General features: G+C 34.9%; 2 protein-coding genes across 2 annotated transcripts in view; one reads left to right on the top strand and one right to left on the bottom strand.

Moving 5' to 3' along the window:
* The window catches only part of ASB14 (ankyrin repeat and SOCS box containing 14), a 41004-nt gene extending 39582 nt beyond the window's left edge, over nt 1-1422 (top strand). The window contains exon 10 of the mRNA XM_005868381.2: nt 1364-1422. The gene's annotated coding sequence lies outside the window, so the exon portion shown is untranslated. The remainder of the gene's footprint in view (nt 1-1363) is intronic.
* APPL1 (adaptor protein, phosphotyrosine interaction, PH domain and leucine zipper containing 1) overlaps nt 1-14848 on the bottom strand; it is a 28256-nt gene extending 13408 nt beyond the window's left edge. The window contains exons 1-10 of the mRNA XM_005868380.2: nt 14827-14848; nt 10191-10289; nt 8911-8970; nt 8326-8397; nt 6182-6269; nt 4671-4712; nt 4094-4152; nt 2862-3008; nt 1767-1849; nt 904-1062 (exon numbers count right to left, since the gene is read on the bottom strand). Coding sequence (XP_005868442.2) covers nt 904-1062; nt 1767-1849; nt 2862-3008; nt 4094-4152; nt 4671-4712; nt 6182-6269; nt 8326-8397; nt 8911-8970; nt 10191-10235 — 755 coding nt within the window. The 5' untranslated portion in view covers nt 10236-10289; nt 14827-14848. The remainder of the gene's footprint in view (nt 1-903; nt 1063-1766; nt 1850-2861; nt 3009-4093; nt 4153-4670; nt 4713-6181; nt 6270-8325; nt 8398-8910; nt 8971-10190; nt 10290-14826) is intronic.
* Nucleotides 14849-15808: the final 960 nt, after the last annotated feature.

Below are 15808 nucleotides of genomic sequence, written 5' to 3'. Positions count from 1 at the left end.
AAGCACACCACAAAGAACCAGCTTGCAAAAAGGCATCAAAGCACCTAGAAAATATAAATATCTGTTTTTCAGTTTCTAAAATAAATTCATGTATGCTGACCACTTATGTGAGTGGGTGTACATATATTTCCAAAACAAGCCTGGAAATTATTAAACTGAAGCTGCTATAATGATGCTTCAAAAATATAGTTCAACTTTTCAAGGGTGTAAATTCAAAACAAAAGAACTTATTTTACTCCTAGGGTTAACTTGCTTCAGGTAAAAACTAAAATTTCACCTGATGGTGTAATTACATACATGTTTAAAGTATGATAAATAACATTTTATAGCATTCACATTACGCTAAATTTAAATTCAAATTGGTTTCACTTTTTAGATAATTCTAAATTATTCAACAAATATCTAGTTACTTTTGAAAATTATTCATGTACCCCATAGGTCAAAAAGTTCAACCAAATACTAATACCACTAACTAAAAAGATCCAAGCTTTAGTGAAATCAAAACAATTTGGCAGGCAATATCAATTATATATTATACTAGAGGCCTGTTGCAGGAGGATTCCTGCAAGAATAGGGCTTCGCTCCCGTCTCTGCGACTCCTACCCCACCCTTCTCTGTGGCTCCTACCCCGCCCGTCTCTGCCGCTTCTCTCCTGCCCGTCTCCGCTACCTCAGCTCCGTAGCTTGGCTTCCTTCTACGGTGTCTTCAGTCTTCGCTCCCAGCCGGTATATGCAAATTAGCCGCCATCTTTGTTGGCGGTTAATTTGCATATCACACTGATTATCCAATGGGAGGCGTAGCGAAGGTACGGCCAATTACCATGTTTGTCTATTATTAGATAGGACTTGCTTGCTACTAACTTAAATGATACACAATATAAGAAAATAACAATAGTTTTCTTACTTCCTAGCATTAAGGTATCCAGCCTTTCGGGTTAAGTTTCGGTTAACAGGAAACTTCGTGGGATCAGGGTCAGGCACATATAAAGGGTCACTGGCTATTTCCAAATCCTCTATTGTCTGCTGCATGGTCTCTACATCACTGTCCATCTCCCTGCGAACACTAGCACAGAGAACAGGTTATTCACTACCAACCACAACAAAGTACTCCTTTCACAATCACATTTATCTGTGATTTGTTTTATATACATTTTCTTAAAGAGAGCAACAGTGGTATGGGTAGTTAAAGTAACATGAACATGTTATAAAACAGCTTTACGTTTTATTTAAAACAGATATTTTGGAAACAATACTAAATTCAAAAACTTAATGAAGCCATATTCAATGCCTAACTTCAAAGGAATTTTCAAACTGTTCTGTCCTGTGCCTTTAAAACAACATTTTCATCTCCCTTTCTCCCCCAGATTGACCACATCACTGCTCAGACTTCTGAACCTATTAGAGCTGCTTTCTCTAAATTTTCATGGCTTGAAAAACAAGATTTATTTAGTGATCTCCCATCTATCCACCACAATTCAGGTAACTGTGAGGATAACTCACTATGAATAATTACTATCATGTGTCTGTTATACTCAGACATAAAACCTAGTTTAGAATCAATAAAATAGCATCAGATTTGATACTATTATGAAATTCAGAGTTCAGATTCTCTGGAAAAGATGGTGAAAAAAGAAGTGTCCATGAGTCATGCAAGAAACACTCTCACGGCAGGAAATTAAATGGTAAATATTTTTAGATTATGACATTTAGCTGTTAACTTATCATTCACGTAACTTCATTTTCAATTTTAAGGAAGAAAATACTTACTTCTGTACACTTGTTCCAATGTTAGTTAAGAATTCTTCCAGTTGTTCATTGAGATTTTCAGAACCCATCTTAAAGAAACTTATCTGAGGCAAGAGGGTGTGAGAGTAAGAGGGCTGAACAACAGAAACACCCACACACACAAACAAAATACTTAAATAAAGCATATAAACAAATTCCAAGATAATGGGTAAGTAAAAAACAAAGCATTATTCCCATCTGTGTTAAAATAGGTTGTAGTTTACAATGACTTCTACTGGGCATGAAACCACTTTAGAAAAAAACTTAAATTTCACTGTTCATTCTTTTATATATTAACTAGAGGCCCGATGCATGAAATTCGTGCAAGGCCCTCAGCCCTCGCAGCCACAGCAGCTTGCCTCAGCCCTTGCCGCCCTGTCTTCATCAGGAAGAACGTATGGTCTAATTAGCATATTACACTTTTATTATTATAGATACATGCATATGGTAAGCAATTTTTTTTAATTGGAAAATAAATTTTAAGACATTTCAAGTAAGTCATATTGATAAACTATTTCATGTTTAATACAAAGATTAAAAAGTTTTGTATCTGAGGAATAACAATATTCATACTTGAAGAAATAGGGGGCTGCCATCTCATCTTCTATTACCCAAATTTAATTTTTTGGCCCCCTTCCTGATGCATACCTCTTGGGACACTTTGGAGTTCATTAATATTTTTAACTCAGGAAGTATGCAAGCAACTTGAATCAAACTCAAACTTTTCTTTCAGATCTATTATGAAGAAAGAATGATTGGAGGCTCCAGCAATAGGTGTAACTCCACAATTCATTTAGCTTTCTGTTCCCTGTCCTCAATTGTGATGAACAAGATCTACATACAAAGTAAGTGGTTTCATTTACCATGAAATATTTGAAATCTTCATCTGCAAGGAAAACCATTCTCCCTAACTTCCTTAAAATAACATCCTGATAACAATTTTAAATTATTTTAAAACATAGGCACAAAATTGTAATTTGTAGTTTGCAATGTAATATCCTTATATTTAACATAAATATCATACTTAATATAAAGTTTTTAGGGTAGTTATAATCCAAAATACAGTGTAGAATTCACCTGAGCTTGCATGTACCCAAGTAGAGGTTCTAACAATGCTATTTTCTTCTTGTATTGAAGAGTATTTAATGAACAAAAATAATGCATCATGGTCTGGTGTTGTTTCTTTCTGGAAGTGTAGACATCTTCTGTTACTTCATACTTTGCCTTTAAGTGAAAAAATTAAAAATACTATTATTGATTTAATTTTTTTAATATATTTTATTGATTTTTTTACAGAGAGGAAGGGAGAGGGATAGAGAGTTAGAAACATCGATGAGAGAGAAACATCGATCAGCTGCCTCCTGCACACTCCCTACTGGGGATGTGCCCGCAACCAAGGTACATGTCCTTGACTGGAATCGAACCTGGGACCCTTGAGTCCGCAGGCTGATGCTCTATCCACTGACCCAAACTGGTTAGGGCTTATTGATTTAATTTTAATTTATCTTTAGTAGTGGCTGTGAAGAAGAGCCTACCCAAAGGAAAAAGGCACATCACCAGCAATTGTGCACTGCTTTCTTATTTTCTTATAGATATTAGAAATCCTGCCCAATATTGGCTAAGATAGTTTTCCTGTTTTACTACCAACCATTTCATTTTAAAGCACATTAAAAGCAGAATTCTGCATATAACTAAGAATGGTACAATAAACTAAGCATGTCGGAGAAAGTCTACCACACAGAGGGAAGGCAGACAATTAATTGTTTGATAGTAGCTTAGCCATTAGTCTTTGACTTTGTCAGTTCACAACATACCACTCTCTACTCCTGGTTCCCTCCCTACTGCCCCTCCTCTCGTTTTCCTTCACCTACATTTAAAATGTGTGTGTTCCTTTAAGTTCTTGTATTCAGACAACAAATATTTACTAAGCACCTACTATGTAATATATACTAGGTTCTTCTCTCTTCCTGCTCTCCTGAGAATACCAAATCAAGTACAAAGAATATTCCATATTCCAATGACTCCCAAATTTTTACCTCCTACCCTTCACTCTCCCAAGTGTCAAAGGAAGCACATGTCCACCTGAGCTCTTTATGTGTATGTATGTGTGTGTGGTGGGGAATGTGCTAGCAATGTACAAAGCTAAAGACAGCATTTTTTTTTATTGTTTAAAGTATTACATGTCTTTTTCCCCAATTGACACCCCCACACACACCCCCAGTAAAGACAGCATTTTAAACAGGAAAAACTAGACCACCTAATGAAACAGTTGTTAATTGCAATACTGAAAGAGTAAGTATGGATCATACCTTGTCATTTTCTCTCTTTTTTGATAATCGGCTATATCTGTGAATTGCAGCATCATGATCTGGAAAATAGAAATGACTATTAACAACAATAAGATAGTACTTTGCAAAACTTATAAATGTTTTAAATGGCTTCAGATGCGCATCTTTCAACAAATGTTCTCCTATCCAAATTTCCCCTAAAGTATGTTTCTACTTATTAAATTGGTAAAAATATTTAATTCAAAGGAAGGAAACTATAATCCACTAAAATTTTACATAAATATTTTTAATACAAAAATAGCAAATGCTCATTAAAGAAAACGCAGGATGTATAGGAAAACAAGGCAGGGGAAATATTATATCACCTTTTTAATATTATGAGGATAGAAAATCACAAGAGTTGATTTAATTTCTTATTAAATTTTTCTATAGGGTAAACAGTACAACTTAAATAACAACACTGATTTAAATAATGTTCATTTAAACTTTTAATTAGGCTCATATTTTTTTCAATTATTACATAGAATCTGGCCACAGATTTGTGTTGATTTTAAAAATGCATGAAACAAGAAATAACTGTAAAGTATTAAGAGCTTACCATTACTAGCAATCTGAAACACTTCCTTTAATGTCAATATTTCTGGAAAAGTTCAAGAATAATTTCAGTGTAGCATATTTATGAAATATCTTAAAGTTTGTTTAGAAAATAGTAACTGCCATTTTAGCTATAATTAAAACTCCAAATAATATCTCATATTTCAACATTCAAAGTGAAAATGCCACTCTGTATTTCAGCTAGCCTATGGAACATTTACTATCATTAGCAACATTACAACTCCAAAAAATCTACTCACCACAAATTAGTAATATGACACAAAAACAAATTGTAAAACCACTGTAAATTCTAAGATATGGAAATAGTCTTTGTACCAGAATCTAACAACTCATTTTTTATATTGACTCTAATAAGTTCAAATGTTGAATAAGAAATAAAGAACATTTTATTAAAAAGATTATGACATTCAGTCCCCTTAGATTGAGAAAAGAGATTTTGTTTCTTGACCTTAGAACGACCATTCTTGAGGATTTACCACCGAAAATATTAACTCCATCTCTAAAATACATTTGTTTTTATTCCATTATAATTTAAATATTTTACCATCCACTGATATATTAATTCAATGTTTATTCTATCTACCTATCTTATAAATAGATCTATGTAATTTTCTAAGATTGTGAATTATGAGAAAGCAGAGCCAATTCTATAAAACTCATTTTATCACTGAATAATGCTAAATGGGGGCAAAATCCACCACAAACAACTAAGTGATGGGTTGCTAGCTGTGTCAGTACCGCCTACCTCCTGCCACTCCAGGCCATAAACACACCTCCATCTCCTGTGCCACTGTCTCAGTTCAAGTCTCAGTCATACCTCACTGGACTCTCATAACCTCCTAACCCATTCTCCTAGACATCAAATTCACTCTATTCCACCCTCCAAAAACAAAAGGATTGTGTCTCCTTCTTAAAAGACCTCCATTGGCTTCTCTTTCCTTATAAATTTAAGTGGAACATCTTTAACATAACCTAGTCCCAACTAATCTTCTTCTAGATTTGTCTCCTGCCATGCCCAACACATTCAATATTGCAGCCACACTTAACTTATCATTCTCAAAACAAGCCATGTATTTCTACAACCCATACCTTTGTATTTCCTAGTCCCTCTAATAGAATGACTCTTTTCTTCTGGCAAACTCCTCTTCATGGCTAAATGCTCATGTCAAATCCTTGGTGAAGCCTTTCTGACACCCTCCTCTGAGCTTTCACAACACCTTGCTCATTCCCTATGAAACAGTATTGTAATTATCTGTTTATCTACATCCTTCTGTAGACTTTCTCAAGTGAAGTGACATCTTATTCATATCAGTATTCCTCAGTATCTAGTTTAACACCTAGCATTAATTAGCTCCTATAAATGTTTAGTGACTAATTAAAGTAAATGTGGCACAAGCTGTATTCAGAAATGGTTAAGATATAGAGTAATATGCATTTTACAGGCATTAATATTCTGATAGCTAATGAAAGTAAACATAAGCTTGACTTCAGTACCTTTCAGATCTCTTTCTTTAAACTGGGTAATGGGGAACATCATGGCATCAGCAAGCTGCGTTGAAAGTACCGCATGACAAGAGCTAAGCTAGTAAAAGAAAAACCAAAAAGACCAAGTAACAGAAACATTTAACCAGTGTTATGTAAATAAAACAAAATCTAGTAAAAGATGTTGATAATAAGAGAACACAAAATTAGGTAATAAAATATACAGTAAAAAAGTTCCATTTAAAACTCTTAGAAGAAAACTTAGGATAACCTTGGATTTGGCAATGATTTCTTAGATATGAAACCAAAAGCACAAACAACAAAAAAATATATAAATTAAACTTTATCAAAATTAAAATTTTTGTATACCAAAGGATACTATCAAGAAAGTAAAAAGACAATCCACAGAATGGGAGAAAATATTTGCCAATGATAAGGAACTTGAATAAAAAACCCTTAAACTAAATAATAAAAGAAACAACCCAATTAAGAAAACAGACACTTTATCAAAGATTTACAAATGGCCAATTGGCACGTGAAAAGATGCTCAATATCATCAGCCATCAGGAAAATGCACGTCAAAACTATGATGAGATTACACTTCACACCACTTCAATGGCTACAATAAAAAGTAAATAAAAATAACACATTCTCACATGTTGGTAAGAATGTGGAAAAACTGGAACCCTCCTACATTACTGGTGGGAATGTAAAATTGTGTAGAAGCTGTGGAAATCTGTTTGGTGGTTCCTCAAAAAGTTAAACACAAAATTACCATATAACCCAGCAATCCCATGCCAGGTATATGCCCAAAAGAATTGAAAACTGGTGTTCAAAAAAAAAAAACAAAAAATAAAAACTTGTACATGAATGCTCATAGCAATACTATTTGCATTAGCCAAAAGGTGGAAAACAACCCAAATGTCCATCAGCTGATAAATGGATAAATAAAATGTGGTATATTCATACAAGATTTTATTTAGCAAAAAAAAAAGGAATGCAGCCCTAGCCGGTTTGGCTCAGTGGATAAAGCGTCCGCCTGTGGACTAAAGGGTCCCAGGTTCATTCTGGCCAAGGGCACATGCCCAGGTTGCGGGCTCGATCTCCCCCAGTAGAGGACGTGCAGGAGGCATCCAATCAATGATTCTCTCTCATCACTGATGTTTCTATTTCTCTATCTCTTTCCCTTCCTCTCTGACATCAATTAAAAAAAAAAAGGAATGCAATCTGATACATGCTACAACATGGATGAACCTTAAAAACATTTTGCTAAGTGAAAGATGACACAAATTATATTGAGTCCATTTATATGAAATATTCAAAATAGGTAAATCCAAACAAACAGAAAACAGATTTATGGTTGCCAGGAGCTAAAGGAGTGAGGAGTAGGAAGTGACTGCTTAATGGGCACAGGGTCTCCTTTGGGATAATGATAAAAGTGTCTAGAATATCAGTGCTAATGGTTGCACAACACTGTGAATGTACCAAATATCACCAGTAGTAAATTTTAGTTATGTATATTTTACCACAATAAAAAAAATTCCATTTTCTATAAATATTTCTTTATATTGATCTGCTACAATATTTTTATAATGAATTATTAAAATATTTCAAAAATTTATTTTCCAGTTAAGATACTAGAAAAGACAGGACTAATGGTGCATGTGAAAAGAAGAGTTTTCACTGTACTAGTAGAGAACAGTCAGGGGCTCTCCAAACATCTCTCACCACCTTTCTTCCTCCTAACTTCCAGCCTTTTTTTAGTTATTTGTTCTGAGAAATTAAGGGTTAATACTGGCTGTTTAGAATGGAAGATAAAATGTTGCCTGATGGCAAAAAAAAGAAAAACCATAAAGAGCCTCTTCTCTTCCTGTGTTCATCAGATAAGACAATGAAACACTGAATGTTAGTTACATGGACTGGGAGAACATATCCATATGTTTATTCCTTGAAAACAATTTGTTTTAATCAAGCATAGAAAGTACTGTTTTTACAAGACAGCCACCAAGAAATAAGGTCCTTTATAAATAGTAATCTTTTTTTAAAAGGGACTTACTCATATAATCATAATAATAACAGTTCCCAATAAAAGCTAAACAACTTGAATAACTTAATTATAAGACCACTTATTTAAGCAAAATAAAATAAACACTTACCTCATCTATAACTTTTGAAAACTGTTGCAAAGTAGAACTCATCACTTCATCATCACCACCCAATGGAAAACGCTAAAAGGTGAGAAACAGAGATGAGGTGAAGGACCAATGCTGTATGCCTTTTGTGAATGACATTATCATTTAGATTTTTAAATAACTTCAGAAAACTTCTAAACTTTGAATAAGCTCTAAAAGTATAATTTTAATAAGCTAGTATAGTTATATAATTAGTAAACATTAATTATGATGCTGCTAAGCAACCAATTAACATGGCATATAGAAATGCACACCATACTTGGGAGTTCAAAGATTTGGTGTTTAGCTCCAATTCCTCCAATAACCAGCTGTGTAACTTAAGCAAGCTTCAGTAAAAAGAAGAGAGGTCAATCAGATAACCTCTGTAGCTAACATTAAGTCATTAAAATTAGATATAAGTGCTATAAAGGAATTTCAATGGCATATCAAAATTAACTTCTGTGAATTCTAAAAAGTTTAGGATTCTTGATGAGAAATTCTACTTAACTATATAGATATGGTATTACTGCATATTTTAAATTATGCACTTAAAACTTTCATATACAGTACCTGTTTTTCATATTCTTTTAAAAGTTTTGAAGTCAGGTGTGTTGCTGCACTTAATTCATTCTATAAAAAAGATTAATTCAAATTAAGGAGACATTACTGATAAGAAAAACTTTTAGTTGAAGATACTTACACCATTTTTATTTATCACTTAACATAAAATATCGTACATGTTCTCTAAACCCCTCACTAAATCACTGGAAAGAGAACTACCATTAAAGTGCTAAAAGGAAACTCAAACCATAAAATATACACCAGCAATGTTCCTGGTGCATGCTTGTTTTTAACTAATAAAAATTAGGCATTAAATTAAATGTTGTTAAAGCTTTAAAGTTAGGAGTAACCTGTACATATCTTAGCAAAATCTTAAGAGATTCTACACTGAAAACTCATTATCCCTTTCTCTAGATACTGATACTAGTCCATAATAAGCATTTAATAACATACAACCAAAATGTGGTCAACCTAGTCATAAAATACAGCAACAGAACCATATGAAAGAAATAGTTTTTTTAATTTAAAGGGTTTTTTCCAATGATGAATATGACAAAAGTAACATTTCTTTTACATATCAACCTGTCTTCAGAAATCCAATTTGAGAGACCAATTAGAAGAAAAGAAAAGAACAACTATCACAACTTTTAAGTACATAATGAAAATGTGAGTCCAGAAGGAAGAGAAAATTAGAAGGGGAAAAAATGAGTACTTAATCAATCCCAAAGAAAGTTTACTATAGAACCCAGGTTGTTGTTAAGGCTTATAATTAAATTTCATAAACAAAGCCTCAAATCTTATTCCTATTCAACAAAATAATTTAGTCATTTCTATTTTCTTAAATTCATCTCCTATGCCCCAGAGCTACATCTAATTTTTATTACCTTCTATTAACAAAACAGAGGCAAAATACTTTCAAATCCTTTGTTTAAAAAGGGGAGGAAGTATTCCATAAGATTAAAAGCATGATTAGGGAAAATATGGGTGTCAATATGGGGTTTTCATTAAAATCTTAGGCCAAGGTCACTGTTAGTAAGTTTCAATAAGCCTTTACTGGGTTTGGGGAGTAGGGACAGATGCTTCAATCTTCATAACTTTTGTAGTACTACAAACTATGCATTAGTAACAGAAATGTGAGCTCTGTAATACAAAATAATGTTCATTCATCCATTCAACAAGTATTTCTTACTATGAGCCCAGGTCAGCACTAGGCACCAGTAAACAAGACAGACACTCTGTGCTTAAAGATTCATTTTTAAAAAGCATGGAGTCAGCCTTTAGCTTTTTACCTGTGCATCATAAATCCGATGCATAGCTTGATACAATTGGTTCATATAGTTGGAAATAGCTGTAGCATCTTCTTCAAATACACCCAGTAAAGACCTTGTCTGTATAAAATAAAAGCAATAAGTTTATGTTAACCATTACATAAATCAGATGGAAATTTTTTCTAAAGGAAGGAAAAATCCTAGAATATCAGAGCTCTAATTATTCTGAGTATTAATCTATTTTTTCTCTTTTGATAGTAATGCCAAGATGTCAGGATTCTTTGTTCTGTTTCACTTCATTAAAACAAAGGGTTTTTCCAAATACATCATACAAACTTTTAGAAGGAACAACAAAGATATATTTTTATGAAGTAAAAAGTCTGTAATTAAACTTAAGAACAAATCAAAAGACACATTCAAAGCTAATTTAACAGTATTCCATGTGTAAATACTTTAAATGTCTTATTTCCGGATAACTTATTATGATTATTTCTTTTTCTCTGTGGTATCTTCTAGGAATGCCAAACCCCTCCCCATCCTAATCCAAAAATAATACCACAATGCCCCTCTCCAGCATAGCCTATAAAACGTTAACCATGTTTTTCTGAGTGCAAAATTTGGGCTTATTCTTTTTCTTCTTCTTTATACATTTCTATATTGTTTGGCTTTATTTTTTTTCCAATGAGCACATAAAATTTTTCATTTTAAGGGGGGGAAAATTGTAAGTAAATTTAAGACTGTCAATAAAAAGAATTTCAGAGACAAGGAAACTCAGCATATCAAGGCAAAGTATGCTAAGCTTTTTATATCTCAAAGGCAGAGAAGAATTAAAATACCAAAAACTATTGCCATAACTACAGCTTAAAATCTAAAAGATGACCTTGTATTTTACTCTACAAATAATGCCTCAACCTTAAAAGCTGGTTTTTAAAAATCAACTTAGTCTTAGCTTCCTATTTTCAGAAGAGAAAACTAAGTGAATACAGTTTTTGGAAAAAAGCACAAAATCATTATGCCAATATACAAAGTCTACATTCTCAGTCATCTACTTCCCATGCCCCAGAGAATTAGATCTGACAGAATTTTTTTATTTTTTAGCTCTAGTGCCTCAACTCCTACCTCTCAAAGTGCTATTTTAAGATGTAAAAAGAAAAGCATCAAAAAATCTTGTTTGGCTATGCCATTTTTTAAAAATTATATTTTTTTATTGATTTCAGAGAGGAAAGGAGAGAAAGAGAAACATCAACGATCAGAATCATTGATTGGCTGCCTCCTGCAGGTCCCCTACTGGGGATCAAGCCTGCAACCCAGGCATGTGCCCAGACCTAAAACTGAACCTCCTGGTTCATAGGTCAACACTCAACATCTGAGCCAGGCCCTGGCTATGCCATTTTTAAGAAAAATCTGTCACTTAGTTGTTTTTTCCTCCAAAAATTACCATCCTAATTCAAGGAATACATTTATGTAAAAACCTGTAGTGGAACTAAATTTAAAAGATCATCTTGGCCCTAGCTGGTTTGACTCAGTGGATAGAGCATTGGCCTGCAGACTGAAGGGTCCCGGGTATAGTTCTGGTCAAGGGCACATGCCTGGGTGCGTGCAGGAGGTGGCCGATCAATGATTATCTCTCATCATTGATGTTTTTCTCTCTCCCCCTCTCCCTTCCTCTCTGAAGTCAATAAAAATATATTTTTCAAAAAAATTGTTAATTAAATATCAATCATAGTAAACTTTCTCACTTAAAAAAAATCATCTTGCCCTTAAAAAAAAAAAAATAAACTCTAAATCTAAATCTGAAAAATAAAAGCATTTAAAAAAAGGATCCTCTTGCCCTGGCCAGGTGGCTCAGTTGGTTGGAGCATAGTTCCATATACCAAAAGGTTTCGGGTTCGATTCCCGGTTAGAGCACATACCTAAGTTGTGGTTTGATCCCAGGTTGGGGTGCATATGGGAGGCAACCCATTGATGTTTCTCTCTCACATCAGTTTCTCTCTCTCTGAAATCAATAATAATGAAAAAAAATCTTTAGGTGAGGATTTTTAAAAAAGAAAAGATCCATCTTAGCCCAAACAGGGTTGAAATAGGTTCCCTAATTAAAACTCAAATATCAAGTTCAACACTGTATGATTGTTTAAAATTAGCAACTTATAAAAATACAATCAATACCATTTCACTGAATCTATGATGGCATCCACTGTGAGCTGCACCATTTTTATATACTACTAAAACAAACAAAACAATGCTGGCAATTAAGTTATAATTTAAGGTTTTCTTATGTCTCGAAATTTTTAATTTAAATTTCATGGAAACACACCTTTAGATACAATTTTATATATAACACCCATATAAACATAAAAAGGAAAACAAACACAAGCAGCATAAATTTAATATACTAATAACCCTAAAATTTCTTCAGAGTTCAACTCTTGTGAGTCACTTTTTGACACAAGAGTTATCAAATATCCATTTTCTCATCCACTATTATTCTGTACAAGTATTTCTTAGATGCGCTCCCCTTTTGTCCCCAATACATATTTTCTTACAAACCATTTCATGAGATACCATTCAGCAAGTTTTTCTTTTTATTGAATTTAGTGAGAAAGGGAGAGGGAGAGAGAAAAACATCATGATCAGTTGCCTCCCTCAACCTGAGATAGAATCCTCAAGCTGGGTGTGTACCCAGACCAGAACTGAACCCACACTGGCCAGGGCCCATACAGCAGGTTTTAATGGTGTCAAAGGAGTATTTTCAAACAACAAACACGAATGGTAGTGCTTCAAGTTAAACTGATTTGTTGGCTGAACGACTTTAGAGGTTGTAGTTGGCCAGTCATGCCACTAGGACAGTGATGGCGAACCTTTTGAGCTCGGCGTGTCAGCATTTTGAAAAACCCTAACTTAACTCTGGTGCCGTGTCACATATAGAAATTTTTTGATATTTGCAACCATAGTAAAACAAAGATTTATATTTTTGATATTTATTTTATATATTTAAATGCCATTTAACAAAGAAAAACCAACCAAAAAAATGAGTTCGCGTGTCACCTCTGACACGCGTGTCATAGGTTCGCCATTACTGCACTAGGACAGCCAGGTGTGTACATTTGCAGGCAATTAGAAATAAAACATCGTCAGCTGTAAGAGGCATCTTGACAACAGAGATGTGAAAATGTGAAAACAAGTATGTGTTGAATCTAGGAGTATTTCATATTATGCAAAAGAAGCCTCAATTTTTTTTAAATTTTAAAAATGATTAGGATCAAGTGATCTAATAAAAACTTGTATCAGGAGCTTTAAAAGTTTCCATAATCTTTGTTACTTCACTTCTTGGACTCCATCCTAAATAAATAACCCAAATTAGAGCAAAAATTGATGCCCAAGCATGAATCTCAGCCCAATATATAAAAGCAGAATTGGGGGAGGGGGGAGTCTAAAATCCAATAAGACAACTATTAAGTCAGCTAAGGAAACGCGCAGCCTTTAAATTCTTTTATTCAGAATGTAATAATATGTGAAGATGCTTAAACTATAATGTTAAATTAAAACCAAATAAAAATTGTAAACACAACATAATCTCAATTACATTAAAATGTATAAGAGAAAAAATTAGAAAGAAGAAAGTAAACTATTAACAGGGTTTGCGGCTGGGTACATAGCATGTAACTGCTTTCTTTTCTGTACTTCCAATTTTTCTGAAGTAAATATTATTTTTATAACCAGGTAGAAAAATAAAATAGCTATCTATAACAGCTGTGGTTCAGAGAAGTTGAGTAACTTGCCCTAAAGCAGAAGGGACTAAGTGGCAGTGAAGATTAAAACGTTTATATCCTAATCCCAGATCCAGGACTTTCCATTCTGCCACAGGTTCTCCCTAAGAATCACTTACAAGTGTCCTCCCTTTCCAAATCCCAGTTGTCCACAACTAATTTTCCCAAATAAATATTGTTTAGTTCAAAATTATTACTTCTAGCCCTAACCGGTTTGGCTCAGTGGATAGAGCATCAGCCTGTGGACTCAAGGGTCCCAGGTTCGATTCCAGTCAAGGGCATGTACCTTGGCTGCGGGCACATACCCAGTGGGGAGTGTGCAGGAGGCAGCTGATCGATGTTTCTCTCTCATTGATGTTTCTAACTCTCTATTCCTCTCCCTTCCTCTCTGTAAAAAAAATCAATAAAATAAATTTTTTAAAAAATTATTACTTCTAGAAATTGAAATATCAATGTGGCTATTTCATTAAAAATTACTGTCAAACTGACACTAATGTGGCACATTCTTGTAAAAAAGGAAAAAACTAATGCTCAAGTTGTAAACCAATTGTGTGAAAAATTCAAGAAATAAGTGAAGAGATTATATCCTCTTCACAAGTCATGGCCAGGGCACTGTACAACCTATTTTGAGCTGTGCATATAGTCTTTATGGGCTATAAAAGCCAGGCCAGGTAAAAGACAGGTACGGCAACATGTTGAGTCTTAGATAATAAAAAGGCAAAAGGACAAAGTGCACCTAACCAATACACCTCACAAAATTTTTGCGAAATGTATGAAACAAATATAGTTTATCTTTGCACTACAGAAATAATTTGAACTGCCTATTCTAGCAGTCAAGCCAAGATGTGGGTTTCTCTTTGTGTCAGTATTGGCTGATAAGAGTACATTACCAGCAGGCAACTGGCCAGTGAAGATAACTTTCAGCAGGAAAATCAAATCAATTCCACAATCAGAGCCCAATTTCAACTTGGCACAAGCCGGGTTGCTCAGTTGGTTGGAGCGTCCTCCTGACACGCCCAAAGTTTCGGGTTCCCTAAGTGGAACAACAAATCCACATCTCTCTCTCCCCCTTCCTCACTCCCTCTCTCTCTCTCTCTCTAAAATAAATAAATAAATGTTTTAATTTTAAAATAATACACGGCAGCCGTGCCGCCCAGGAAAGGGGCACATGAAATACATGGAACTGTAGTTCAAATGAACATTTCAGAACATTGTCTTCATTCTAAGTGGTTACGTTACCAACCATCAACGTGGTCTTAAATAGCTTAAATTATTGTGTAAGACTTAGGATGAAATTTCTCTATGCAAGTTACAGCCCCCACCGACGTGTTTTTAAAGTAGCTGATTTCATTCTTCAGTACTAGAAACATAACAAATGGTTGTTTCCCTAGACTGTCTGCAGCTAAAGCACGCGCAAGAGCATTCCCAGCGCGCAAACCCCGGCACACCGGGCGTTTATTTGGATGCGTGTCCCCGGGTCAAGTCTGCGAGGAGCGGCACGGCAGTCGCGGGGCCTCGGAGGCGCCGTCCATCACCAGCGTGCACAGCTCGAGTGACAGCGGCTACGGTCGCGGCCACGACACCGGCCACACCAGGCGGGAGGCTCCGGGACCAAGTCGGGCTCCTCCCCGCGGGCACATGAACAGCCTTTCAGCATCTCCCGGGGAAACACTGTTCCTCTTTCCCCAGCTCGCTCAGAAACCATCTCCTGAGTCTACCGGGTTCTTTCTCCGGAATTTTCTCGGAAGAGGTTTTCGGGGAGAAAACTCCAGGTTCAGGATTTACCACCGCACATCCCGGCGATAAAAACGCACCTTTCGTCAACAGAACGAAGCCCCGCGAACGTACGTGACCGCCGGGCCGCAGAGGTGC

The sequence above is a fragment of the Myotis brandtii genome, unplaced genomic scaffold (genome assembly GCF_000412655.1).
Source record: "Myotis brandtii unplaced genomic scaffold, ASM41265v1 scaffold268, whole genome shotgun sequence".
Taxonomy (NCBI): Eukaryota; Metazoa; Chordata; class Mammalia; order Chiroptera; family Vespertilionidae; genus Myotis; species Myotis brandtii.
Note: the sequence above shows the minus strand (reverse complement) of the source record. Positions and strands in the feature narration are given on the sequence as shown.